We start from the raw sequence: 26606 nt of genomic DNA, 5'->3' as shown, positions 1-26606 counted from the left end.
ACAGGGACACCTCCCACTGTCCCAGGTGCTCCCAGCTCTGTCCAACCTGGCCTTGGGCACTTCAGGGATCCAGGGGCAGCCCCAGCTGCTCTGGGCACCCTGTGCCAGGGCCTGCCCACCCTGCCAGGGCCTGCCCATTCCTTCCTTATGCCTGATCTAAACCCACCCTCCTTTAGCTCAAGGCCATGCCCCTTGTCCTGTCTGCCTGCCCAAGTGTCACTGAAGGCCCTGACTGAGTGCAGGAGAATTTCCCATTTCAATTAATTACTGCTGATCCACAGATGAGTGCAGTAATTGAGATCTGGGTAATTAGAGCAGTGCTGTAGAATAAAGCAAAGCTGTGAGTGTGTCACCTGCACCTCAAACACTTCTGCATGTGGGCAGTGAGCAGCAGATGTGTGTGCTGGTCAGCAGGAGGCTCTGAGGGCCACAAAACTGAGGGACAAAGGAGTATTTCACTCCTCTGCAAACCAAGGAAGAGCCATTTCATCCTCTCTCCAGAACCCCCTTGTTTCACTGCACCATAAAAAGCTTCAAGAAATATTGATCCCAGCTTGTACTGGCAACACAACAAGAGCATAATTTCATTTCCTGCTGTATTACAGAGTTAAAAACTGATGGTTTAATTTCTAAGAAATTCAAATTAATGGTGCTGAAATGGGCCTGGTGAAATGAACATTTCCTGATGCTTTAAAAGAGCTTAGTTCTGAGACCAGATTTAGGAGCTGGCCTTACCTCTATAGGGGAACAGCCACCACCCCAAAATCTGCCATCTGCACGGACTGGGCAGCTGTTGTACTTCAAACTAAGTTTATTGATTCATAAAATTCCTCCTTAGCCAAACCACCAGGTAATAACTGTGCAGGTCGTGCAAGCAGAGGAGCATTTTCTGACAGTCCTGAGGGTCACAAATCACAGTGGGGAAGAGAATTTCTGCTGGTGCAGTGAATTAAACTGGGTAGCAATTACTGCCATGGTGCTGAGGGAGTTCAGCTGCTGCAGAAAAGTGGAGGAATCTGTGTGCTTTGCAGAAGAAGAAAAGTTTGAAACTGCCACCTGGGGGAAATCCAAAGTTATCTTGGAAACAACGTAATAGGGAGCTGAAAAATCTTTATGTTTCTCTGTGCCTTAATTTTTAAGCTCTCTAGCCTGCAAAAATTGAGAAAATTCCATATCTAATATCCCTATACTTACTGTCAAAGTTTTATTTATTTTTTTAGCTGCTTTTGTATTGCTATGCAAAATATTTCTTTTCTTCATTCTCCTTCTTAACTACTTGTGTTAATCCACTCCATTTAATTTTATCATCTAAAACTTCACCCTGAAGTTGGTGCCCAATGCCCTGATTCCTGCAACACAAACACTGGCAACTAAGTTCCAATTTAGACATACACTACTCTCAGAGACACACTTAAAACTTATTTTTATTTTAAAGACTGCAGCCTTTTGCAGGAACAGCTGTGTGAGATGAGCCAGCTTGAAATCACAGAGATACCAACCAAGAGGAGGATACAAAATACAATATACAGAACAATTTTGTGATTTTATGCTCACTGCTGAAGTCATTATTCCAACATTGCACACAGACACTGCATCACACACTCGAGGCTGCAACACCTTCCCACATGGGAGTTAGAGGGAATTTTTCTCAGGCTCCCTTTGGTGTAAGTAATCCCTGAGGTATTAAACATCTTTGTACTTTTATCCCAGAACATCTGAAGGCTGTGAGGGTTCACATGTCTCTTTAAAGTGCTGTTGTGCACCATTTATCACCCTAACTCACCTGCAACTCTCCCAGCAGCTCACAGCCCATGGTTTCCATCCTGCACAGCCCTTGCTTGCTGTTCTTCCACTGATACTGCCCCTGCTGCTGCAGAGTCACCACTCCTGGTGCAGCTCCTGTGACTAATTCTTGCCTGACTCCCCAGAATAATCACAGGTGTGGCCACAAGGAACAGGCCATCAGAAAATACACCTTAAATCCCTGCCACGTGCTCCTGCACCCGAGTGTCACAGACATCTTTTATGGAAAATCCTTTCCTTAGGATCTTTCCTCCTCAGAAGCTGAGAGGCCTCAGGCACAAAATGTAACCAATGGTTATCTGCTGCTGTGGAATGCAACAGGTGCATCTGGGATTGGGCTCATGGGGTTGTTTCTAATTAATGGCCAATCACAGTCAGCTGCATCAGACAGAGTCCAAGCCACAAGCCTTTGTTATCATTCTTTCCTTTTCTATTCTTAGTCAGCCTTCTGATGAAATCCTTTCTTCTATTCTTTTAGTATAGTTTTAATGTAATATATATGATAAAATAATAAATCAGCCTTCTGAAACATGGAGTCAGATCCTCATCTCTTCCCCAATCCAAGAATCCCTGTGAACACCCGAGGGCACCCCCAGGGCCAAAATGCACCTGCACCCTCAGGAACACCAACTATGCCCCTTATTCTGAAAAAATTAGCATCTGGCAGGAGGATTGTATGCCATGATGAGAAACAGCCCATCACACAAAGTGTCCTCATCACCCACTCAGTTACTTTCTGCCACTTACAAATGATGCAGCCACCTGGCCACTCTCACATCGTTCCCTTGTCCTTCCTCTTGTGATTGTGACAAATTCCTCTTCCCATCCTCGACTAATGGCATTTCTGTCATGTCTGGAAGGTATTGAGATGAGGGAGCTGGCAGTGCATAACATCCCACTGCATCCTGTGCTGCTTGTATAAAACATTCTGATCTTCCCATATTGAAACAGCACGAGAAGTATGGAAATTTGGGGCATTGCATTTGGATTTTGTTTGCTTTCTTGGTGAAAGATGGTGTCTGCCATAACCAAAGTATGGTTTGGCAAAGGAGAAAAATGGGCTGTCTGGAAATAATCGATATTGAAACTGCTTCAGGGCACTCCTGCAAGTATGTGTTTATTGAAGTCTGAAACAGCTGAGGAAAAAACCAACAAAATTATGGCAGAAAAGTTCCTCCTTCTCTGAGTCAAGAACCACTTGAAGCAGAGGTTTTACTCTTTGCTTGCCTTGCTCTGCCTTCCACAGACAGTGGTGCTTTCATGCTGTGTGCCTGCAGTGCCTAATTAAGCACCAAACCCTAATCCCCAGACTGGGGAGACACAAGGAAGGGCCAAGGAGGAGCAGCCCAGATTCTCCTTTCTCAAACCTCACAGCAGAGAGTCACATGCGGGTACAGGAGAAAAGCTGACCTGAAGAATAACTGCTACAAATGCATTAGGTGTACTTGTCCCTGCAGGAGAGGAGGGGAGAAAGCCTGCTTGCATTGCAGCAGTGCCTGGGGCTCATTAACAAACGGGATTAATGAAGATATCCTCAGCACTCCACTGCTGGGAGTCAGCAGGCAGAGATGCACTCTGATCTCATTCCCCACAGCTGGTTTATTGCTCTGCAGTGATGCTCAGGCACAGGATTTCCTGCTGATGCAGAAGAAGACCTGCACCCCACCCCAAGGACTCCTTCCCCTCCTTCCCCCTGGAATTCTGTCTTTCCACGAGTACCCACTGCAATATAAATACCAGGAGGGAGAAATGCCCAGTCTAGCACCCAGCCTGCTGTCATTCAGCAGGGGCTGAACCTGGTTACAGGAGGTTAATTAATGCCCCACATTTGTAAAGCTCAACGTTTTTTAACGACTTGTTTTCTTCGGGGGAGAGATTAATTGATGTTTGCCCTGAGGAGACACACGAAGGAAATTTGTCCCTGAGAGGAAGAAGCATGCAGGAATGCAGCTTGGAGACCCCAGCAGGGCAGAGATGGGAAGTGCCTGCCTCCTGCCTTCCCAGGAAATGTCACTGCCCTCGGCATCACTTGCAGCCAGACACTTTCTGTGACAACTGTTGGGGAAGATGAAGCAGGAAAGCCTTATAAATGTGATTGCCTGGCAAAAGATTTTGAGAATATGGAAACTATGAGCGAGATTGAAATGAAAGCAAGCTTTGAGATACCTCAGTTACTGAACAACTGGAAAACAATGGCATGGCCAGCTGAAGGTGATCCCCTTTTGATGGAACAACACCCTCTGCTTGCAGACAGGCCCAAGGGTCAGAGCAGACCCTGCCAGCTTGGCAGAAGGGGCCCAAAGAGGAGTTTGTAGGGTTTAAAATGTAACACAGTGTGGTAATGTAATGATTCTTATAGGCTGTATGGAAATGCTATAGGATTGTATCTTGTACTAGATTGGTCAGTGAGAATCAGAATATTCAACACAGAAGAAGATTTATGGTATTGGAATGGGAACATCACTCTCTTAGTTCTTGCCTCTTAGCTCTTACCCTTTTACTCTCTCACCCTCTCATCCTCTCTCCCCCTCTCTCCTCTCAGGCCTGCTCTGAGCTGTGTTTGGCAGCTCCCAGCAGGGCCCTGCACCCAGGCCCTTTGCAATAAACCCCAAATTCCTGACCTGGCTGCAGAGATCTCCCATCTCCATCTGTCCCAACCGTGCTACCCCCACGTTCCTACAGACAGCAAAGTCTCCTGTAGCATTTCCAGTGTTATTTTCCCAAGCAGGGGGCTCATGCTGCTCACTAACTCCATGCTTTGCCTCAGTTATCTGGAGAGTTCTGCCCTCCAGCCCCGGGTCTGTCAAGGGCAGACTTTCTGATGGGGCCAGTCCCTGCTGCCAGCTGCTCCAGACACAAAACCAGTAACACAACAGCCCTCCCTGGACCCTTCTCTTCAGTTAATTGTTATGATGGGTCCCTCTAATTCCTGTGGGATTGTGTGTAATGTGTCATTGCATCACTGGAATTATTCAGGGGAAAGAATGATGAGTGGTTTGTGGCCCAGTGAATAGCAAATACTGCTATTCTTGTGCCACTCTTAGGCTGGGGCTTTGTCTTAGTGACAAGCCTGTTCATGACAATAAAGGACAGGGAATTGGAGAAAATGGCCAAGGAGAGAATCTTTGTTTTCTGTCCCTCATTCCAGTCTCCCTGGAATGTGAGGAGTAGCAGTGAACAAAGAGAAAGCACTCGAAGCATTGAAACAGACTGATAAATGCCTTTGTGATAAACTCTTTTCTGCTCATCTGGAAGGTCAGTGGTCCAGTTTTTCTCATACTTTTTACCATTATAAAGATCAGATGTCCAAAAGAATCAGTAATTTGACCAAGTGAATTTAGGAGCCACTTGAATCAGCAGATAATCAACAACAATTGTGGAACCTGTTCAAGAAAACAACTCAATACTCCCCTCTGTGCTTCAGCCAGGAAAGGAACTCACCCACACACATCCCTAGAGACTTGTCCAGGAATTTGGAAATGGAAATAGTAGGAGAATTGCTTCTGGTTCTGTTTTTGCTCTGGTTTATCTTCCAGAATAAAACAAGAGTCGCCCAAAGCAGAGGAGGAAGCTTCTACTCTCTCTGTACTGAGTGCCCGGCCAGGGACACAAACAGCTTCCCCCACTCCTGTTTTGCTTCTCTGATGCTGCAGCAGAGAAGTTCAGCACCTCCCTGTCTCCAAACCTGTCATGTTAGTGGTCAGAATGGAGAGTAAGTGCCCACTGGTTTATCTGAAGTCCTGTGCACACAAGATTTTGCTTCCTTCCATACTGTTCCTGACCTAAAGAGCCTTAAAATGCAGAGCCACGCTGCTTTAGCTTTCAGTCTGTTGACAAATTTAATCATCAAGGTACAGATTGGCTTTTGGGTACACAGAATGAGATTACAGTGGAGAAAACAGTTTTGAACATTCAAATGAAAGTTCAGTTTGATAAGGGCTCTACAGCCCCGAGCTGCCTCAGCTCAGATCCATCCTGCACTGGGATTACTCAGGAATCTCACATGGTTATACAGCCAGGAGACTCTGGTATTACAGATGGACATGATCTAATTTCAGGTGGGAAGACTGTGGAAAAAGAAATTGCAGGACTGGGCTCCTGACACACATGGTTTCACATGAGAAAGCAGAAATAGGATAAAAAAATATGCCACAACACCCACCCCCCAGGTTCTGAGCAAACATCAGGAAGCAGTGGGAAGTTTCCCTTTATACACCCAAGGTGGTCAGCAAGGTTACTCCACAGGAGGAGACAGGGGCAGATCACAGCCCATGAGCCTTTTCCAGCTAAGGAGCTTTACAAACAGAGCAAAACCTCCTCCACAGGCATGATTCAGGCTGGAGAGCAGAAATCCCAGCTACCTGCTGGCAGAACCTGGGGGCAGCAGTCTCCAGCAGCCCAGAAGGGACCCACGTGCTGCAAATCAGACACATGAGGCACACAGGGAGAAAGAGCAGCAGAAAGAGAAGGGGTAACTCACAGCAATGAGCTGGTAGGAGTTGTTCATCATGGCTATGAGCATGTTCAGCAGCACAACGAGGGAGATGACGTTGTAGGTCCCAAACATTGTGGCCCCAACAAACTCTGTGAACTCGTGTCTGGCTTTCACGTTGGTGACGTAGAGATTCAGCAGCCCAAACACAGACCAGAAGAGTGACTGGAGGGTCTCAAAAAGCCTGCAAAGAAAACAGATTTTTAGCTGGCTTCCTGATGCTGGGGGGTGGAAAATGATCTTTTTCTACACAGATATTGGGAGACACCACTTAGCAGAGCCTTTTATCCCTCCCTGGGGACAGCCTGTGCCCAGCCACAGTGACCCACCAGCCAGTGCATGTGAGAGCTGTCCCATCAACAGCATTTGCTGCCTCTCCAAGAGCCCACATCCTTGTGAGAGGCAGTGAGCACAACTTCCCCAAGGAACCCAAGGCTCCCTTTCCCACTCAGCACATTGCCAGAACAGCCACAATATATTCCATTTAATTAAAATTGCCATGCTGCGATGCTGCTGCTATCTATAAACTCTCCCGTTTAATCAGTGCCTGCATCATTAACATGTCTGCAGGATAAATGCTCAGGGAACCCATCCCCAAGCGTGACTGCAGCAGTGAACAGTGCACAACAACAAGGCACCACGAGGTGGGACATGGCAGAAATCACAGCACTTGCACCTTTTGCTCTAATTTGCAGTGCTCTGTTTGGAATACACCTGCCCAAAACACAGCTCTGTTTGGAATACACCTGCCCAAAACACAGCTCTGTTTGGAATACACCTGCCCAAAATACTGCTCTGTTTGCAGTAGATCTGCCTAAAATGCTGCTGTGTTTGGAATGCACCTGCCCAAAACTCTGCTCTGTTTGCAGTGCACCTGCTCAGAATACTGCTGTACTTGGAATGCACCTGCCCAAAATGCTGCTGTGTTTGGAATACATCTGCCCAGAATGCTGCTCTATTTGTAGTGCACCTTCCCAAAACTTTGCTCTGTTTGCAATGCACCTGCCCAAAACTCTGTTCTGTTTGGAATGCACCTGGCCAAAATGATGCTGTATTTGGAATATACCTGTCCAAAACTCTGCTCTGTTTGGAATGCACCTGCCCAAAATGATGCTGTGTTTGCACTGCACCTGCCCAAAATACTGCTGTATTTGGAATACACCTGTCCAAAACACTGCTGCTCTGTTTGGAATGCACCTGCCCAAAAACACAGCTCTGTTTGCAGTGCACCTGCCCAAAATCTTGCTGTGTTTACAATGCACCTGCCCAAAACTCTGCTGTGTTTACAATGCACTTGCCCAAAACTCTGCTGTGTTCACAATGCACCTGCCCAAAACGTCTGAGTGGCTGGAGCAGCAGCTCCCACCCAGCACGGGCAGAGTCCCTGGCAAAACCCTGCAACCACTGCTCGGTAATGACTCAGATGAAAGAGAGTCATCACATTAATTCAGCTCAAGAGTTTCTCTTCTTTTGAAGGCTTCCTTCCCTAGATGAACCAGACCTGACCCCACTGAGCTGGTGAGATCATCCCAGGTCTCTCTGCTTCCAGTGACCTTTCGCAGTCACGTCAGACGCGTAATCAGCAATCGAAGTAATTGCTCTATTTGGGCATCTTTGTTTTGGCTTTCCAAAGTATGGCATTTATATCATCCAAAAATGACATTTATATGCCTGTTTAAGAGTTCCCATTTTGGCCTGAGGTCAGCAGATGTGTTCAAATGCAACTTCTAGACACATCAATATGAATAATTCAGATGCTTTACTTGACATACCAGGAATCTGTTCTCCCATCATCTCCAGGCATTTGTTCACATGTATCCCCATGCCTTATATGAGGATTCTGTTTATACTTTGTGGATGTAGCTTATGTTTTTCACTGGCCAAAACCATAAAGATGCTCCCTCCCAAAAAAATACTCCCTCCAAAAAATCTCCCTCCCAAAAAAAAAACTCCCTCCATAAAACCTCCCTCCCAAAGCTCAGGCTGTTTGTTAGGCTTATTAAATAACTAAGGTAGTAAAATACAGATTAACCAAAGAATGCCAAGCATTTATTTACTAGAAGTGCTGGAGCACTAGCTGTCTTTTAAAATATTTATAGTACTTTTACTATTAACAGTAGAAACACTGCTTGGGCTGTAGGTACAAGAGAGACAGGGGCTCTAATCATTGAACTGAAATCAGCTCTAGAAGTGGTCAGTGTGTTGTTCTGGGTGCACAATATTACCCAGGTGTGTAATCTGGGCCCAGACTAAAGCAAACATTCACATGTGCCCTTGACAAAGACACCAAGTGGCTCCTGCAGCTCTGCAGAGCAGTGAGGATGCTGTGAGGTGCTGTGTCCTCAGTGTTTAATGACAGGACAGGTCCACAGCCTCTTTTCACAGTCCATGTTTCAGGGCAGGCTCACACTACTTTGGAGAAGCAGCTATAAAGAAATAGAATTTTGGAAATGGTGATTGAGAGGCTCCCATGTCCTGCTGAGTGTATTTTGAATCCTAATCAAACAGAGGAATTCTCAAAGCTCCACCACTCTCCATGGTGGCTTAGAGAGAGCAAGTGCCCCCTGTGCCCAGGGGAATGGCAGAGAGAAGGACATAGCAGGCAGGGAGATGTGACTTCCTCCACCCCTTCCTCCTCTTCCTCACTCTCCTCTTCCCGCTTCAGTTGCCAGCATCACAGCTATAAACATCTTTTCCAATCATCTGCCTAAGCAGCAGGCACTCTGCTTTCTGAGGGATGGCAAGGCCAAAGCAGAAAGCCTTAAATTATTCATTACTTCCCCTCGTTGCTGTCACAAAGGAATATTACTTTTCCATGATCTGTGTGTGCAATGCAGAAAATTTCCTCGCCAAGAAAATGTTAATCCCACCCTTTGAGAGTAATAGGAAATAACGTGGCAGTAAATAGGTATCACACTTGACACAAGCTGCACACACACCAGGGGTGTCCTTTTTGCTCCCCCTGAAGAATTAGAGCTCATTGTGTGAGCCCAGGAATGCTGGTGGGAACCAAAGTGCACTGATTCAGAGCTCTGCAGATTTATTCCTTCATAAGGAATGAGCCATGAGCAAAGTCAGGGTCCCCAGCCCTGCCTGGACTGGCTCCAGCCTCCTTTGCTTCCCCCCCAAAACAATATTTGGATCTGCAGCTGCTCCTTCCCAGCCACTGCCCCATGCTGTGCATCTGCTCCCCAGCCAAATGTCAGCTTGTGCTGGGGGTGTTAATAAGGACCATTTAAACTTTTAAGAACACGTTAAATAAATTTCTTAAGTGAGCCTCAAACAAAAAGTACCTGCAGAGTGTTCTGTCCCCTGCCAGGAGACCTCACTCCTAATGGATCCCCTCCCACTAGGATTTTGTTTTACACAAACCTCTGCCACAAAGGCTGAGCCCCCTCAATTTCCTTTCTGTGCTACATTCCCTTGGCAGGGGGTTGAAATGAATGTTAGGGTGGCAGAAATTGTGGTTTGTATTTAAGCTGATACACACTTTCTGCTAAGTGCTTCTTGTATAATTTTTAGCTCTCAAGACATTACACCTTCTTACAGACATCAGGATGGTTGGTTGCTTGCTTGCTTTGTTTTTTTTTGTTTTCCTGCTGGCTTTTTCTTGTTCTTTTTCTTCAGTCAAATCCTGCTGTTGCTTTCTCCACTTACCTGACACAATGAAATCTGTAAAAAAACCAGAGTGCAGTGGTGGCAGGCCCAAACCAGAACTGAACACATCTGTTCACCACAGCTCCAGAGAAAGGCAGGGTTTGGTACTGGATTTTGTAGGCTTGACCCTTCCTGAGGTAGAATTTACCCCTTAACACACACTGTGCTTGCCAAACTGGCTGCTGCATCAATATGGATGCAGATCAAGGAATAAATTTGTTATTGAATTCCTTTGCCAGGGCAGCACAACACACTTCTGGGGCATGTGAGGCAACTGAAACAGCAAAAGGTCTGAAATCTTTCATTCTGTTTCCCATTAGCACAGTGCAGGTCTATTCACTTCCCTCAGACAGAGATGGTTTCATGAGAAAATTAATCAAGCCTGTGGTGTTCCTGCTCTGCAGTGGGAAATGGCACATGTCTGGTGTACCAGGGCCTGCTGCTCTTGAAGGATGGCCTCTATCCCATGAAAATTCCATATTTCTTTTAGGAGAGAGCCCACAGGACAAAGCTGGAACCTCTCCTCTCCCAACCAAGTCATGTGGCCTGAGCCATCATCTGTTTTTGATAACAGTGCAAATACATCCCAAATCCTTTCTTAACCCCAAACCTTCAGCTGACAGAGGGAGGAGAATTATTGGGCATCATGACAAGTTTTATTTAATTTAGCATAAAGTGGTGGACAACAGTTTTGTTTTGCTTGTTTGCAGGGCGTGGGCCTTTTTCTAGACCGTGCTTTATTTATTTCTCCTGCCATTGTCAGTTAAGTACTGTGCAAGCAGCAAGAACAATCGGGTGGGGGCTGATTATTATAATTATTTCTACTATTAGTAATTAAAACAAATACATCAGCAAGACAATTTATGTCATTTTTCAGCATGTGCTCGCTCTTTCAGCTCTGCCAGATGTCCTCACAGCAATTTCCATGCCAGCATCTCAGTAAAGTACCAGCATTCCCAGCAAAAAAAAAAAAAAAAAGGTTCTGCTGGGATTTTAGTCTGCAAGGAAATCAGAGAAGCCTGCAACATGACGTATCCATAAAAATGGTCTAGGTGAGATTGTTGTTGTTGCTGCAGGCACATTATTTATTAATTCCTGTCTTTAACAGGTTTATCCCTTATTTTCTTCATTTTATTCAGATTCCCCTCCTTTCTTCAGTAATTAGGCAACAATTACTGCAGCAAAATTACACTTCCTTTGCCAAATCTACTGAAATTGTGCATAGTCATAATAAGATTTAAGTTGCAGGATCATGCAGGGAAACTCCTTGGTCCAGAACTAAAAGCTCTCCCAGTGCCAGACCTAAGTGAGAGTCTTGGTGACAGCAGAGCTCAGCACAGTGTCTGCCCCACTTAACTCCCACCTTTCCTGCAGGGCCAACCACCTCACCTGGCACTTGCAAATGGATAAATAAAGGCTCTGTCAGTGCAGTGACAGGCAGGGGACAGGGGAAGCAGCTTCAGAAGCAGAAAGAGAGCGTGTCTTACGTGGAGAAGGCATTGTTCTGTTTCTCACATCGGATCCCCTTGCAGTTGTTGGGTTCCTCCGAGGCACTGGTCTCATAATAAAAATAAAGCTGGTTCAGTCCATTGGCAAAAGCCAGAAGCACCAGGCAGTAGATAAAAAGGAATTTGAGGATGTCTAGCAGCATGCGTCCCAGAGAAATCTGCAGGGGTCCCAGGTGTGAGTTGGCTGTAAACAGGGAGATGAGGCGCAGGGAACTGAGGATGTTGGATATTGCAAAGAGAGCTTCTGCAATCAGGGTCGGGTGCCACATCTCCCACTCCTCCCGCGGGCGAGAGCCGTTGTACTGGCAGGAAGGAAGGAAGAACAAGAGCATAAAAGTGAGATGAGGTGTAATGACTCTGAGCAAACTCCACTCCAAGGTCACACCCACTGATCCAACCCTTCACAGGTAAATCCTAACCAGGTACTTTTTGTGGCACAAAAAGGGCTTTTAATTATCATTGCAAGGAGCCCCCAACGCTGGGAATAAAGTGCTCTGACTCCATGATTCAGAAGGCTGAACAATGGCTTTATTAAAACTATACTATATTACACTGATACTATATTAAAACTATACTAAAAAACTATAAAATGATAAAAACTATATTAAAACTATACTAAAGAGATACTATACATACTATATATACTAAAGACTATACATACTAGACTATACATACTAGACTATGCATACTATACATACTAAAGACTATACATACATACCATGATTCAGAAGGCTGAACAATGGCTTTATTAAAACTATACCATATTACACTGATACTATATTAAAACTATACTAAAAAGCTATAAAATTATAAAAACTATATTAAAACTATACTAAAGAGATACTATACTATACATACTAAAGACTATACATACTAGACTATACATACTAAAGACTATACATACTACACATACTAAAGACTATACATACATACCACGATTCAGAAGGCTGAACAATGGCTTTATTAAAACTATACTATATTACACTGATACTATATTAAAACTATACTAAAAAACTATAAAATGATAAAAACTATATTAAAACTATACTAAAGAGATACTATACTATACTGTACTGTACTATACTATACATACTAAAGAAAAGCCTGTCTGAGACAGCCAGGACACAGCTTTGAGTGACTGGCTAATCACTCAAAACCACTTTCACCCATGTCCAATTAACAAATCACTTCAGGTAAACAATCTCCATAACACATTCCACACGTGCAAACACAGGAGCAGTGAATAGAGATAAGAATTGTTTTCTCTTTTTCTCTGAGGTTGTCACTGCCTTCCCCAGGAAAAATCCTCTGTAAAGAGAGCTGAGGCCACATTTAAGCCCTTACACCCCAGCTGCTGTCAGGCTCATAGTCAGGATTCAGGACTGAAGCTGACTTGATGAGGGCAGAGATGAATGCTTTTCATCTCTGTTTAATGATGCTTTTTTATTAATTATGCCTACTAAATTATGACACCCTGATGGTGAGAGATGTAGGACCAGGTTTCTTTTTAGAGGCTTTGGCTGTTCTTAGCCTAAACTGAAAAATTAGGATTTTTTAATTTTTTTTTTTACTTTTGAGTTCACAGTCTGTGGGTTCCTTATGTCCATGGCTTCATACACAACCTCCTTCTCTTTCAACATTTAAAGGGGTTCAGATTTTAGCAGGTTCCAGATGTAAATTTCCAATTACTTTTGTTCTTCTCCCTCTTAAATATGTCTGCACATTATAAACACTGCATGTTCCAGAAACAATGGGAGGCAGGGAGAAGGAAGGGAAGAAGAAAAGCAGTGAACTATTGGATGCTCTCCCTCCCATGTAATCTCAAAGAAAAGAGCAGGCAGCCCAGAACCAAAAGGCTTTTTTCGTATTAATTTTCTTATTAGTTAATTTGTCATGGCAATTTTAGGAGAGTTGCTAAAGCAGAGATCTTAATTACAGCTGAAACTGGGTACAGTTGAGTGCATCAATTACAACATTAACTGGGTTTGTAATGTAGCTGTAAAAGCAGAAGCATTTTCTGAGCAAAGTGCAGCCAGATGCGAGCAGGTACCACAAAAGATTGGTTCTGTAAAATGTAACTGCTCTGGTTCTGTGAAATGTAAAATGTAACTGCTCTGGCTTAACGACAGTGGCACAGAGAATGGAGTCAGAGACATTTAACATCAAGGAATAATTGTCCTTTTAACATTTGTCTCCGCTCATTTAGCATGCATAAAAAGGCAGAACTGCACTCAGGATAACACAGCTAAAACCATAACCAGCATGTCTGGGCCTCCTAAAATAATTCTGTACCTCTGAAAAGGAAATGGTACCAACATCACACTGACAGGACGAGATTGCAGAGACTTTCTATTTAGGTCCAATACACAAACTCCAGTGTATTCAAGGGCTCCCAGTTTTTTCAAGGGCTCAGCAAAAAGCAGGTTGATATTTCAAACTATCCCTCTGTATGAAGGAGATGAGACATGATACAAAGGCATTTCAGCATGACCTCGGATTGCTTCTGACATTTCCAAACTGTTCTTTATTACATGAACATCATGGCCTGAGCCTGTTAAGTTGATTTGAAGATGGGTCTTCAAATGCCTACAAACAGGCAGAGAGGTGAACTTTTTGTGGATATCCAGCAATGGGGGTGGGTGGGTGGGATTGGGAAGCAGATTTGCTTCTGGACAGCAGATTTGCACAGTTATTCCCAATTCCCTTCTGCAGGCTGGCTGGACACAGCAGCCCAGGGCTCTCTGCTAAGGTTTAGCACAGATTGCACACAAAGGTATGGGGAAATACCTTCTTTAAAGGTATTAATATTTTAAAATGTATTCAATATTTTAAAGCATTGCTTTAAAAAGAGGTGTGGGACACTCTTCTGTGCAATATTTAAAGCAATAAATAAATAAAGCAATATTTAGGTCATTAAGGTAATATTTTGGTCCTTTATGAACTGATGGTGTCTCCTCGCTTTGCAAATAGAATCTTTAGAGCAGCCTGGCATCACAGGTAACAGAAAAACTGCAGATTTCAGAGTTATCTAATGAAGCTGGGTATCTGGGAAGGCTGGAGTAGTTTGGTTTGGTGTCTGTTCTAAAGATGAAACACAGCAGAGATGTACACAGAATAGTACAAATAAATTACACCATGCTGTCACATTTACCCTTCCTCATTACACGATAATTCAATGCAGCAAATGGAAACTGATTAAGAAAGTATTTCTACCCTATAATTAGCCTGAAGATTCCATTGGTATCAGACAATATTAGAGCCAGGTCTTGGAACCAGTCAAATCAAGGAATAAAAAAATGTCTTCACGTAAAAACAAGGATGGAAAGCATTTAGTGTCAGTATGCAATTTATTTTTTTCTGCTATTTGGCAGAAAGTTAAATGTCCATGTAATCCTTTGAAGTTCTAAGAAGTGTTAGAATATGGTATATTGGCATATATCCCAGCCTCTTCCAGCTCAGGGCTGTTCTATAAATAACAAATCATGTTGCAAAATGTTTTGAAGCCATTATCAACGTTATAAACCCTCACACTGCAGAGCACACTGCAGCCCCTGAGTGACACAGGGCAGAGGGAACTTCTGGGACCACGTGTTTCCCACAGAAGATTTTCTGCACCTCTCAGAATTGCCTGACATGGCCCTCATCAGGGCAGGGGCTGACCTGAGATGGGCCAGGTTTAACCCACGAGGGTTTGATCTGGGCTCAAATAGATCTGTTCCTGCCAAACCTCCTTTGTGTGCTGGCCTGTGGGGTTTGGGGTTGACCTGCACGTTTCTGTGGCTCTTACAGGGAGCACAAACAGAGCTGCACAACCCCTGGATGCACAGCTCCTCTAGTAATTCATGTGAGCAAGAAGCAAATTTCAAGTTTTGTCCGTGTATTTTACCATTTCCAGCTTTTTTTTTTTTTTTGTATTGCTTGTGCTTTAAAGCCCAACCTTTCAAGTCTGTAATTTCCTCCCTGGTTCTGAATGTTGGGAGAATAAAAGACATAATCTGTTCCTGCTTTGATGCTGTTACAGAGCTGCCTCTTCAGGGAGCAGCAACCAGCTTAAAAGCTTTTCCCTTTGGAAATCTGACTCACCAGGGCTGCAGCCTTCAGGATTTAACAAAGGCCCCATGGCAGGGCTGTTTGCACTCTGGAGTCAATGGGCTTGGGGAAATTTTCTCCTCTCTCCCCCTGTGCCTGCTGGGCAGGACTAAACAAGGCTGCTCTGGGGAAGGGCTTGTCCTGGTTATTGGGAGCTGGGCTGCCAGAGGTGGAGACCTTGCAGAGCTGGGAAGAGCAGGAGTGGCCAGGGAGCAGATCCCAGTGACTGATTTACACCTGAGTAATTCCACTGACTGCAGTGAAGCTGCTGCTGATTCATACCAGGGGAAGAAGTAGGCCAAGCACGAAGCTCCAGCTGAAGCCAACCAGAGCTGTTGCATAAGGAATTTTACTTTTGTGTCTTGTCTTTGAAAAAGGGAGACAGAAGGAAAGTGCTTCAGGCCATCCCCTGGCTTCAAACCCTGTGCATATGCTAATTTGGAGCATCAGAAGTTTATAAATGTGGAAGGTGCTTTTGAGGATGAGCTCTGATGTGGGCTCTCACCACAAATAGAACATGACAGGGAAGAACCTACAGGGTGTTAAAGCCCCAGCTTGCTCCTTTGTCATTTCTCTGCCCACAGGTTACATATTGAAGAGTGACTTGACCCCTTTATATCAGATTATCAGAGAGAAGCCTCCTAATAACAGTCTTGCTCTTCTCAGTAGACCTGTCACAAGCTTTTGATCACTTATCTCCCAATCTGTAGGATGATACAGATTATAAAACTTGGCTCTAGAAGTTTTCAGGTAACCCTGTTCTTGTTTTCCTTCTACCATTTTATTTAAAAGCCATGTTTTCACTATGCATTGCTGAAGGAGGTGCCAGCACAGAAAACAAAAAGTGCCTTGGCAACTGAGTAGCTACAAAAGGCACAGAAAGTGGAGAAATTTCTCCCCAGTGCCCAAACAATCTATTTAACTTTTAATCAAAGAGTCGGAATGAGCAGGATGTTCATTCTCCAAACAAAATAGCTTTCCAGGTGAATTTTCAAAATTGGACTGCTTGAAAAGCTGCTATTTTCTTTGCTTTGTGATTTTGATTTGAATAGTTCGTACCCTGTGTACCACAGCTCTCACCAGCACATTACAAATTCCCTCTCCCAAGTTACTGTACCTTGACATAGGCAACAATTTTAAGGGAGATAGTTGCAAGATAGAGGGAGTTCATTGCAAAATCCATCAGATTCCACCAGTCATGCACGTACTCATTGAATCCACCATCCCACATTTCCTTGATTTCTCCCCAGATGAAACCTGTAGAAAGAAAGGGAGTTCATTACCATGACAGGGCATTATTTGCCATTAAAACCCTGTGTATATACACATGATGTAACAGCAGACAATTTGAAATTAACAGCTTGGAAAAAATGCCTCATCCCTCCTGCCTTCCACAAAGTACAATGCTGCTGATTATGAGACATTTTACAAGTCTGTGGGGAATGCAGTCTGGAGAGAGCTGAAAAAGACCTTGGTTTCCTACCCAGGGCTCCAGATATGCACATGAGGAGACTGCCTGAAACACATGTTATTTATAACCAGGACGAGTGAATTGGCTCAGCTGAAATTTGCTCTACGTGAATAAACTCTTCAAGCAGCTGTATTTGGTATAGTTCCTAATAGATTGTCTGCTCTCACAGACACTGTGAGCAATTCATTGCTCTGTTGGACAGCACTGATTTTCCCTGACTTTCTCTAGCAGCACCAGAACCGGCTTCTGCACGCCAGCACAGCTCCTCCCTGACCTGGAAATATCCCCCCAAAGAAGGAAGGAATGGATCCATTCTCCGCTCAGCCCCTGCATTGATGCCTCCTGCTGTAAAAAAAGCCCACAGGGATTATTTGTGAGGAAAGGTGAGACTCAGCAGGAAGCAGGGCAGTGACTCACCTCGTGTCAGATATGGCTGTGGGGTTTGTGAGCTGCTTGTTCCCAAGGATACGGCCAGAGCCCATCGTGCCAACCCTGAAATGCCTTCTGGTGATCATTTTGGGCACTTGCTAATGCTCACTGTACCTCCCTGCAGCTGAAAGGGTCAAGGGCAGCTTCTGAAATTCATCACCAGACTGCTAAACCCACCTGACACAGTTCTGATTATAAGTGACTTCTATGTCCTTTCTTGCAGAACTGTTTAAGTATTTCTGAAAGCCTAAGTCCCATCAAAAGGCAAATGGCAGCTCCTTCATGCCCTGGATGCTTCTGAAAAATGGCTTTAGAGCCCCAGGTATTTTGAATTACCCACTTGACGTTATCCTTGAATGAGAAGTAGAAATGTGTGAGGAGGACACCAAACAAACAAACAAAACAAAACAAAACAAAACAAAGTACACCTCCGGGTGCATTACCAATGTAATTACCCCAAGTGCTGCCCCTGCCTAACCACAGGACAGTGCAGTGGTCACTGATGTGCTGCTTGCAACTCAGCTTTAAGGACCTGGATGTTCAATCTGAAGAGCAGCAAAGTTGCAATGAACTGCTGCACGCTCCCAAATATCAATCTGAGCTGCTCAGCTGCCAGCCAGCAGGTCAGTGGCCACACCAGCATAATGTCAGGGCCAGCCAGGTAATCCCATTACAGCTGCCTCCACGTCTCTGCATGCACACAAACCCATAAAATAAAATAAATCAATGGAGAGGAGCCTGTTGAAGAACTCATACACTGTATTTATAGTGAGTTATCCTTGCTGGTTACTATAGCTACAGCAATGCTGTGTGTGCCTGCTCTCTCTGCTTCTGTAGTGGAAAATATTTTGTAAGTAATAACCTTTAATCTGGTGAAACTGTTCTAATTTCTCTATTTGATAAACAGTCATACAATATCTCTGTTTATCTGAAACAAAGGAACTCGAGAACAGACAGCTGTAAAAAGGTTTTTTGAAGGGATTGTGCTTTTGAAAGGTTTTTTTAAAATGGATTATCATTCTTTCATCTGCAAATCAATTTTACTGAAATGCCTACCATTTCCCTCAATTTTAACCATGAATTTAAAGATGAAGTGAATATATGACCTAAGCTCAGAAAAGACATTTAACCCCCTGAGCTTACTCTGAAGTTTCTACCAACACCTGCCTTTGAGTGCATAAATCAGCTTCATCAGATAATGGTGGAGCTGTGCAAGGAGCACAGTGCCCTGGGTCACCACCCAAAGTGATTTGTGAACATGTCTGCAGCTCTTACTTTCCTTCCTCGTTTTCCATCAGCAGTTTTGGGTTTGGCACAGGAACAGCTGGGTTTGTTCAGCACAGATCCAGCCTGACCCAGAGCCACCACAGGAACAAGGAGCAGAGTCCTGGTGTCACCAGGACAGGGGAGCCAGAAAGGTGTGGGGAAGCAGGAGAGCCAGAAAGGTGTGGGGAAGCTGGAGAAAGGTGTGGAAACCTCTGCCCATGAGCAAAGTGCCTGGTGACACTCCCAGCTCCCAGGGATGGCACATGCTGGTGGCACACGAAGGACACAGGAGCTGGTCAGGATCCTGATGGAGCTCCCAGGCTTCCACTGCTGCTGTGCTGGAGCTCACTGGGGAAGGGTAAATAGTCCTCTCTCATCAAAAAATACACCCATGTGGCTTCTCTGTTCTTCTCTCATCCCATCAGAGTGCCTCACCTGAGCACCCTCAGCACACAGACACCTCCTCCTCTGCCCGGCTGCCCAAGCCAGACTGGAATAAGAGCCTCACATGTAACTTCAGACAATCAACACTCCTCCTCCTCCTCCTCCACATCAGAGCACTTGATGCTGATGTGGCCAGTGATTATCAGCAGAGCCTGAGCCTTATCTTCCCTCTCCTGCATTCCAGCAGTTTATCTGGGAGGAATAAGCCAGGCTGGGGGCAGGTCAGGGAGCAGGGAGAGCAGAACCAGGCTCACTCTGGACAGAGCCAGCAGCAACAGGGACACTGTGTGTGACCCAGGAGCTCTTCCCAACCTGCTCCTCTCCTCTCCCCCAGCCTGGGGAGGCCGGAGGGAGTGCACCATGCACCTGCCATGGAGCACTGGGGTCATGGCCAAGGGCACATCAGGTGGCACAGAACAGCAGAGCAGCCCTGGGCCAGCAGGAGCTGCTGCTCCAGGAGGAGCTCAGCTGCTCTGTGCAGCTCCTGCAGCTGCCTGACACATCTGGGCAGATGCTGAGCCTGGGATGAGCCCCACACAGCTGCTGTAGGGGAGAGTCAGGCCCTGCTCGGCACTCCTGGTGTGGGATTTATGGGGTTTACCTAGAACCCAGGACAGGACTGGGTGTGGGATTTATGGGGTTTACCTAGAACCCAGGGAAGGACTGGGTGTGGGATTTATAGGATGTACCTAGAACCCAGGGCAGGACTGGGTGTGGGATTTATGGGATTTACTTAGAAGCCAGGGCAGGATTGGGTGTTGGATTCACAGGATCAGGTGTGGGGTGTACCTAGAACCCAGGGCAGGATTGGGTGTGGGATTTATGGGATTTACCTAGAACCCAGGGCAGGATTGGGTGTGGGATTTATGGGATTTACCTAGAACCCAGGGCAGGATTGGGTGTGGGATTTATGGAATCAGGCATGGGATGTACCAAGAACCGAGGGCAGGATTTGGTGTGAGATTTATGGGATGTACCTAGAACCCAGAGCAGGATTGGGTGTTGGATTTACAGGATCAGGTGTGGGGTGTACCTAGAACACAGGGCACAACTGGGTGTGGGATTTATGGGATTTACCTAGAACCCAGGGCAGGATTGTGTGGGGGATTTACAGGATCAGGTGTGGGATTTACCTAGAACCCAGGGCAGGATTGGGTGTGGGATTTATGGGATTTACCTAGAACTCAGGGCAGGATTGGGTGTGGGATGGACAAGATTGGGTGTGAGATTTACAGGATCAGGTGTGGGATTTACCTACCCAGAACCCAGGGCAGGATCATCCACTCCACGATGGTGGGAGGTGGCCCCTGCATGTGGAGGTCTGTCCTGACGATGTGCTGCGACGCCAGCAGGAGCATGAACAGGAAGGTCAGGTAGGAGCCAGTGTGGCAGATAAACTTGATAAATGGCTTTTTAATGAACAGTCCCAGCCTGCTCTTGGGTGCAATCAGGTATGCCACGGACAGCACGGGGAACAGCAGTCCAATGGTGACACAGGTCAGGAGTTTCACTGCCCAGTGTTTCCTCCTCCAGCCTGGAAAGCCGTCGTACCACAGCGTTGCTAGCAGCTGCTGGCAGTTTGGCTGAGCAACAAACTGGGGAGGGAGAAACAAAGAATAATTATGAAATTATTACTGACTGGTACTCCACGTGCACTCCCCCCCACTTATGTGTTAGAGCCCCCTCAGATTACATGTGGGGCCAGCTATGGGCTGGAAAAGCATATTTTGGAGATGAAGGGAAAAAAGGAGGGAAGTTTCACTCTTTCTATGTAGGATTTAAGATTCCTGTTGGGAAGGATGAAAGTTTGACAAGAAAGTCTCACAGATATGTGTGCTTGGCAGAAAGATTTTTGAGTGTAGAGTCTGAAGAAGGAATAGAGATGGAAGCAAGTTTTGATATGGAAGAAAAGAATTGCTGAGCCAGTCTTACTGGATAACAAGGAGGCAAAGGGTGTGTTAGTTAGAAGGGGTTTTAATGACTTAGAGCAAAGGATAAACCCACCCCAAACAAGAAGATGTTTTTACCAAGCAGAAAGACAGCACAGGCAAACAAGGCAGCAAATGCTGCAAGTAGAAAAAAGGTCTCAGAATTTTCCACTGCAAGAAAACTGAAAAACAACTTCTAGTTTAAACTGTAATGTACTGACTGTTAGTGATTGGAGAATAGTAACATGAATATGCTAATTACAGTAGTTATGATAGGCTATAGATAATAGTTAAGGTACAGATTGGTTCTGCTGTATTAAGATGCTCAGCAAAGTATAAAATGCATTGTAACCTAAACCAAAGGGTGTCCAGGCCTGCCTGCAGCTGGAGCTGGCAGCTGTGGGCACAGCTCTGTCACCCACAACCCTGGATGCTGTAACCTCTTGGATGGAATAAACTGCATTTTGGAGAGCCCCTGGAGTCCCACATCCCTCATTTCGGCTCTTACAGATTCCTTCTCATGGAAGAAATGTTTTTCTACTTGCAGCATCCTTCTGCAGATCAGCCACTCACCACACACACAGCCTCGTGCCAGAGCAGCACCAGGAGGATTACTACAAGCTGCTTCTCTCCCCATGTGTTGGAGCACGTTCCTTTTCACAATGTTTCAGGTTCAGACCGCCTGGAACAAGTCACTGTCAGCATCCTAAAGAAGTGACTCAGGGATGAGGCAGGAGGGAAAAGGTGCAAAGCTCTGAGAGTGTTGTGTGAGAGGGAGAACCAGAGTGTGTGTGTGGGCTGGGCTGGCATGAGACAGCCAACAGCAGCGTGAGGTGTGCCCAGGTGACACCTGGTGGGAAGCAGGAGAGCACATTGGGAACCCAGCCTGGCTGCTCAGCAAGGGACTGAGCAGCTGTAAAATGCAAGGGTTTAAGCAAAAACTAAAAGGAATCTAAGTGACATTTGACAGTTTACTTTCACTCAGTGAAAAACAGCATTGTGATGGTGATTTTGTGCATCTCACCCACGCCACACCACACAGGCTCAGGGTGCAACTCCTCCAGGCTGCTCTCTGTCACAGACATCTTTCATGGAAAATCCTTTCCTTAGGATTTTTCCTCCTGAGAAGCTGAGAGGCCTCAGGAACAAAATGTACCCAATGGTTATCTGCTGCTGTGGGATGCAACAGGTGCATCTGGGATTGGGCTCATGTGGTTGTTTCTAATTAATGGCCAATCACAGTCAGCTGGCTCGGACTCTGTCTGAGACACAAGCCTTTGTTATCATTCTTTCTTTTTCTATTCTTAGCCAGCCTTCTGATGAAATCCTTTCTTCTATTCTTTTAGTATAGTTTTAATGTAATATATATTATAAAATAATAAATCAAGCCTTCTGAAACATGGAGCCAGATCCTCATCTCTTCCCTCAACCTGAGACCCCTGTGAACACTCTGTCACAGCTGTCATCCCAAACAACCTCTGGGATTTCAAACCAAGCCATGGTATTTCTGCTCAGTGCCAGAAGGTTCATGTTCCTGGTTATACCTGGACAGCCCCATGGTTTTCAAGGCTTTCCAGATCCAGAACTAACCAGAGATGTCTGCAAGACCAAGACAACTCTGTTTTTCTTCAAAAATCTTTAGCCCACACCCAAATCTTTTAAGGACACCACAAAAACTGCCCAGTATTGGGAGGACTTTTAAGCACAGTTCTCAGAATGCTCTAAACAAGCAGAGCACTGGCATTGCTATGCTCAAAATGACTAAACCAAGGTCAAACAAAAGGACAAATTAGTTGCTTGTTCTGATGAAGTCATTCACTTCTGTAAGTATTTTTAGATTTTGGGAATATATTTTATATGTCTTAACAGGCTGTTTACATCAGAACCAGACCATTTTTGGACTGAGTAGCTCAAATCTATGGAATGACCCAAACTAGCAGAGAAAATAAGCTCTCCAAGGGAACTATCTGGCATTTATGAAGCTGCATTTTGATGTGTTATTACAACAATAAGCTTCTGATTACTTCTGCATTGGCACATAACTGAAGACACTCTGCTCCAGAGGGCTTGGGAAAATAATATCAGAAGAGTGTGTGATTTGGAATCAACCAGCACATGCAGCAGCTGAAAATGGGCCACAGCTCATGGGGTGATGGTCTCCAGAAAAAGCCAAGCACTACTGCTGCTTGCAGTGATGAGAAATTATTATTGTAAAGTTCCATATATGGGGAGAATGATCATGAAGTCACAGAATCCCAGAATGGTTTGGGTTGGGAGGGACCTTAAAGGTCATCTTATTTCCACCCCTCTCCATGGGCAGGGACAGCTCCCACCATCCCAGGCTGCCCCAAGCCCCAGTGTCCAGCCTGGCCTGGGACACTCGCAGGGATCCAGGGGCAGCCACAGCTGCTCTGGGCAGGTAAGAGAAACAATTCCACAGAAACTGGAAAACCACCAAGCAGTGATTGGTGTTTGGCTGTGTTTTAACTCTGATTTCAGAAGGGTCAGCGCTTTGTGCTTAAAACCTGGAAGAAACAGAAAGTTGCACTGCTCTGTTTTCTCAGGAGCTGTTACTGGATGTGTTCTGCAGTGACTCACAGGGCAAGAGATGCTGCTGCTTCTCTGAGATGAGGCACAACTTTTTCTTTTTTTTTTTAATTTTTTTTTGAGGGAGAAAATGTTATAAACACATTTTCTCTTTATCACATATGATAGAAGGCTCTGAGGGGAGAATAAAACTGTTTTTCCCTTGAGTCAAAGTCAAAGTCATTTGAGAAATCAAATGACTGTATGTTCCTCTGGTTGCTGTGCAACTTGCAAGCATCTTAAAAGTGCCTCTTCTCTGCCTAATAGCTCATTTCTAAAATCTGCTTTCTCAGTTGTATCTGATGTTAGTTCTTCAAATGGAGACAAATTCACACATCATGAAAGAGCAGCTTTAAAGAGCAGATTGGCAAAAGGGAATGGAAATGGAAAAAGCCATTAAATTTTCCAATCAAGCTGATCCCAACCTCAATGAAAATTGCCCAAGGGAAATTTAAGCACACCACACAAAGAGACTCCCTAATGTCATAAAGCACCAAATGCTGTGTTTATTAAAGGTAAGGCCAAGCACTTACCAAAGTTGACTTTTACTAACTTGTATTAGTCCAACTTATTAATCACAGATCTGAAATCAGTAAGCACTGATGCTTTTATCTCCAGTAGTGCAGTTGGCTGAAAAACAAAATTTCCCAGTGTGCAGAAACATTGGAATTCTGAACTTTAATAAAGGAAACCAAGCCACTGGTGTGCTGCCTACCAAAGAATTTATTGGTTTTTGGTGAGTTTGCTTCTAGGTGCTGTTAACTAAACTAAACCCCCAAATTCATTGACCAGACTAAACAGTTGAATGCTCAACTTATTAAAGATTGTCTAGGAGTCATAGTGCCAAATCAATTGACACCAAATACAAAAGTATATTCTTTTAGTGTGAAGTACCCTGAAGCTCTGGCAATACTGTGGAACTTTTGTTATCCTCCATAATTTCAAATTTCTCCATAAAGTTGAGGAAATTTCTACTTTGCAAATAGCAGAGCAGAGAACTGGAAAAACAACTTGACATCTTCAACACCGCTTTTACCAAGGCTTTTCCCGAGCAAAAGTTAATTTTCCACGTAAGTAACCCCAAATGTGTTTTTTTCACATTTTTGCAAAGCCTTTTATGTGCCACAGCCCGAAATAGTGCCTGTGTATATCACAGCCTTTTATCATTTCTCATGAATGTACCGTGTATGACAGGATTTGGCATCAAATCAAAGTTTCTGCACAACAAAAAGCAGGAAAAAACCTGCATTTTGTCCCAGTTTTGTGGATGGGCCAGAGTCACAGGCAGATGCACTGCACCAGAAGCTCTGCTAAGAGAACACATGGCTATCAAACACTATTTCTCCAACACTTGACAAGTATTTTATGCAAGGACTGCTGCATTACAAGAGCCTCACCAACAGCAGCACAAGCATCACCCCACAGGCAGGATGGAGAATGTTCTGACAGCTGCACCACTGAAAAGGAATGTCACCAAGAGGTGGCATTTCTGCTCAGCTCAGTGCATGCAGGAACTGAACATCTGATGCTGTGCAGGGTTTGGCTGGGCTAGAGTTAATTTTCCTCACAGCAGCTGGGTTTGGTTTTGTGCTGATAACCCAGGGGTGTTTGAGCTCTCCCTGAGCAGGGATTGCACCCAGCCAGGGCCTGTCCTGCTCCTCACCCTCACCATAACCTCTAAAATCCTCTAAATTACCTAAAAATAATCCTCTAAATAACCTCAAAAATCCTGCATCAGAATTCCATCAGAATTGATGGGTTTAACACCTTCAAGTTGGATTGGCTTCAATATTTAAATGAAAAGGAGGAGCTGGGGGGGCACAGCCAGGACAGCTGATCCCAGCTGACCCCAGGGATATCCCAGACCTTATGGCATCACCCTCAGCACACAAAGCTGGGGAGAAGGAGGAAGGGGGAACATTCTGGGTTTGTCTCCCCAAGTCAGTGTGACAGTGATGGAGCCCTGGGGATGGCTGAGCTCCTGCCTGCCCCTGGGACACAGTGAATGAATTCCTGCTTTTGCTCTGCCTGCACACATGGCTTTTGCTGCACCTGTTCAAGCTGTCTTTATCTCAGCCCACGGCTTTTCTCACTCTGCTCTTCCAGTTCTCTCCCCCATCCCACAGCAGGAATGGGCGAGTGGCTCCTGGGGCTGAGCTGCTGCTGCCTGGGGTTAAAGCACCACAGAAGGACCTGCCCAGGGTGGTCCCCACCTGCAGATGCATTTCTGGAGGAGCTAATCCCAAAAACAACCTCCTTGTCCGTTACCTGTTGAGCAAGGTAATTACCTGTTGTCCCTAGCTGAAGATACAGTTCACAGGGAGGTAAGATGCACCTCAGAGTCCCTCCTTGTGAGCACAACACCCCTGTGATACCTGTGAGCAAGGTGCTCAGTCTCCTGGCTTTTGAAAATGGGGATAAATATCTTTTCCTTTCCAAGAAATGAGATCAGCAACTCCAGTCATAGTTGGGAAGCACTCTAGAGATTACTGCAGTACAAAGTCTTTTATATTCTCTTCTTCTTCTCTCAGCCTTGCCAGGGTCTTTGTGTAACATTTGGCTTGCAGGTGGATTGTGCTATTAGAGAATTTCATTTTCAATGTTCATCACGCTCATTGCCACCTAATCCTATACCAAGGGGGATATTTTTAAGGGGGAAAAAAGCAACTGCTGGATGGAGTGTCTTTTCCTTAATAACTAATCTTTACTGATATTTTTAAGTCACCTAAATTCCACTTCTCAGGAATTAAATGCTTTCTGCATGCTGTCAAACACAGAAATTATGTTCCACCCCCCCTCCCCTCATCTATGGGGAAATCCCTGATCTCTCGCAGTCATAAGTAATTTAGGATCAGACACAGATGGGTTGAGATGTGAATGCCTCAGGGAGCAACTGAAATAGCTCCCTGATAGACATCACAGGGGCTGAGCAC

At 45.0% G+C, this 26606-nt stretch overlaps 1 protein-coding gene across 2 annotated transcripts in view; it reads right to left on the bottom strand.

Moving 5' to 3' along the window:
- TRPC5 (transient receptor potential cation channel subfamily C member 5) overlaps positions 1 to 26606 on the bottom strand; it is a 110570-nt gene that overhangs the window by 24528 nt on the left and 59436 nt on the right. For both annotated transcript variants that reach the window (XM_077185807.1, XM_077185808.1), the window contains exons 4-7: positions 20418 to 20754; positions 16667 to 16806; positions 11440 to 11762; positions 6284 to 6479 (exon numbers count right to left, since the gene is read on the bottom strand). In XM_077185807.1, the coding sequence (XP_077041922.1) occupies positions 6284 to 6479; positions 11440 to 11762; positions 16667 to 16806; positions 20418 to 20754 (996 nt within the window). The remainder of the gene's footprint in view (positions 1 to 6283; positions 6480 to 11439; positions 11763 to 16666; positions 16807 to 20417; positions 20755 to 26606) is intronic.

Source organism: Agelaius phoeniceus, chromosome 14, assembly GCF_051311805.1.
Source record: "Agelaius phoeniceus isolate bAgePho1 chromosome 14, bAgePho1.hap1, whole genome shotgun sequence".
NCBI lineage: Eukaryota > Metazoa > Chordata > Aves > Passeriformes > Icteridae > Agelaius > Agelaius phoeniceus.
Note: the sequence above shows the minus strand (reverse complement) of the source record. Positions and strands in the feature narration are given on the sequence as shown.